Source organism: Belonocnema kinseyi, chromosome 5 (assembly GCF_010883055.1).
Source record: "Belonocnema kinseyi isolate 2016_QV_RU_SX_M_011 chromosome 5, B_treatae_v1, whole genome shotgun sequence".
Lineage (NCBI taxonomy): Eukaryota > Metazoa > Arthropoda > Insecta > Hymenoptera > Cynipidae > Belonocnema > Belonocnema kinseyi.
Window position 1 is genome coordinate 35,147,829 of NC_046661.1, and position 2,056 is coordinate 35,149,884.

Sequence of the window (2,056 nt, forward strand, 5' to 3'; positions counted from 1 at the left end):
CTTCAAAAAATGACGCACAATTAGCGAGAAAAATTGAAGGCATTTCTCGTGCAACAAGTGGACGCGAGTTTCCGAATGTTGAAAATAAATATTGATATTATTAAACATTTCCAAAACGTACTCGAGAAAAGCCATGTACGCGTGCATTTCGGGATCATTGAGAAACGCGTTCAATTTTTCAAGTTTCTCTAACTTTTTGGCATTGATTTCCATCATAATCGCATCGGCGAAGCATGCTTGTGCAGATGGCATCAATAGCCGAAACCTTTTGATTGCGGCTCCGCGTATAAGCCAGCGGGTTACCACGTACTTCACGTATTTTAAATCCAATCCCTGACACGCATCGACGAATTCAGCAAAAATTTGCGAACGCTTCGCATAATTTTGATGATCTATTATAGCCATCATTGACTCTTCGACGATGGATGGCATTGTTTTTTCGCAAGAATGCTTTGCAACTAAAGCAAGTGAGTGGCAAATGCATGGAATGATGATAACGTTCGGGTTTTCCTTTAGAAGCAATGCTTTAAATGAAAGCCTGTCCCCAAGCATAACCGATGCGTTATCACATGCCATGGCCAAAATATTCCCGAATGGAATTGAATGTTTGAGCATGTAATGTTTGAATTGACCGAAAATTCCTACTGCGTCAAGTTTCGATGCATCTAACTCTAATAGCTTCGACAATGCGGTCTTACCATCGAGTGTCTCAGGGTCGACGTATCTCACGAGAAAGGTCAGCCAGCCTTTATTATTTTGAGTCCCCTCATCAATAAAAATTGAAAATTTTACCCTTTTCAACATCTCAACTCAGCATTCCTCTTGGTATGGGCCGAGTACATTACGTACAATTCCTGAAACTTTAGTCGCGCCCGCGGTCATCTTTTGAAGAACGGGTGGTTCGATTTTTTTGAAAAAGTTCAAAATCGAGCCCATCTGCTTAAAAGGAATGCTCAATTCAGCTCCTAATCTCGCAAAATCTAATTCGGCTGTTAGAACTGACTGCTTAAAAGAATCAACGCTTTCCTGGACAACTTCGGGAAGAATTTCATTGGCGGTTGCAATATTCCGCTCTATACAAATATCTCTATGACGCTCTTTTTCGACGTGACGCTCTAAACTTGAAATTCCTCCTCGACAGCTTTCTGTTACATCGGAAACGTTGCAATGAAACTGATAGCAGTCCGGAATGCGTTTAATCCAATCCCTGAACCTCCGATCAATTGTCCACGAAGAAGAAAACTTATGCGAATAATGTCCACTACTTTTCCTTACTCCGATTGCTAAGTCGGAAGCATTTTTTTTATGCCCCTTAGTCGCAAGGTGAGCGTCCATTTTCGCATTGCTATTTAAAACAAATTCCCGATCACAAGCAGAACAATAATATAAAAATTTTGTGCATTCTACGTCAACTTTTTCCAAAAAATTGTTTACATTCAAATCACCGGGATTAAAATAACTCGCAGCTGCCATTTCAGTAATGAGCGATAAAATTTTGAACAAATAGTATTAAAAATACCAGAGACGCGTTGGCAAAACCGAGATAATCTCTATCTATTTATTACACTATTGAACAAAAATTTTCGGCATGGAAAGAAGTTTAAAAATGGAATTCAGATCAAATCAATTATACACGTATTAAGCTCGTATGAAAAGATAGAAAAAAAAGTAAAACCTGTAAATACCTGTTATTACCAATTTAATCCATCGACGAATTCTGGCGCAGCAAATAATTGCCTATCAAAAAGCTCTGGAAACAATTGAGCTTGCCGGATCAAAAAAGGGAAAATGTGCCGTACAAACTAAAAAGATACACAAGTCTAATCTGACTCGAACTGACAGAATCGATAAAAGCTAACTGCTCAAAGAACTTTAATATCAAATGAAATTTTTAATAATCTAGATACACTATTTTGCAATAAAAAATTGATTTTTTAAGCAATTTCTGTTAGATAATGCACTTACGGGTTTCAAGTAGTCGCGAAAAGTCGAAAACACAAGGCAAAAAGAACAGATCTACAAAGCCATAACAAACGCGAAGGCAAGCATTACTTTT

General features: G+C 38.0%; 1 protein-coding gene across 1 annotated transcript in view; it reads left to right on the top strand.

The window, feature by feature from the left end:
* The window catches only part of LOC117173606, a 2,302-nt gene extending 1,683 nt beyond the window's left edge, over positions 1–619 (top strand). Inside the window, exon 3 of the mRNA XM_033362246.1 lies at positions 402–619. Coding sequence (XP_033218137.1) covers positions 402–619 — 218 coding nt within the window. The remainder of the gene's footprint in view (positions 1–401) is intronic.
* Positions 620–2,056: the final 1,437 nt, after the last annotated feature.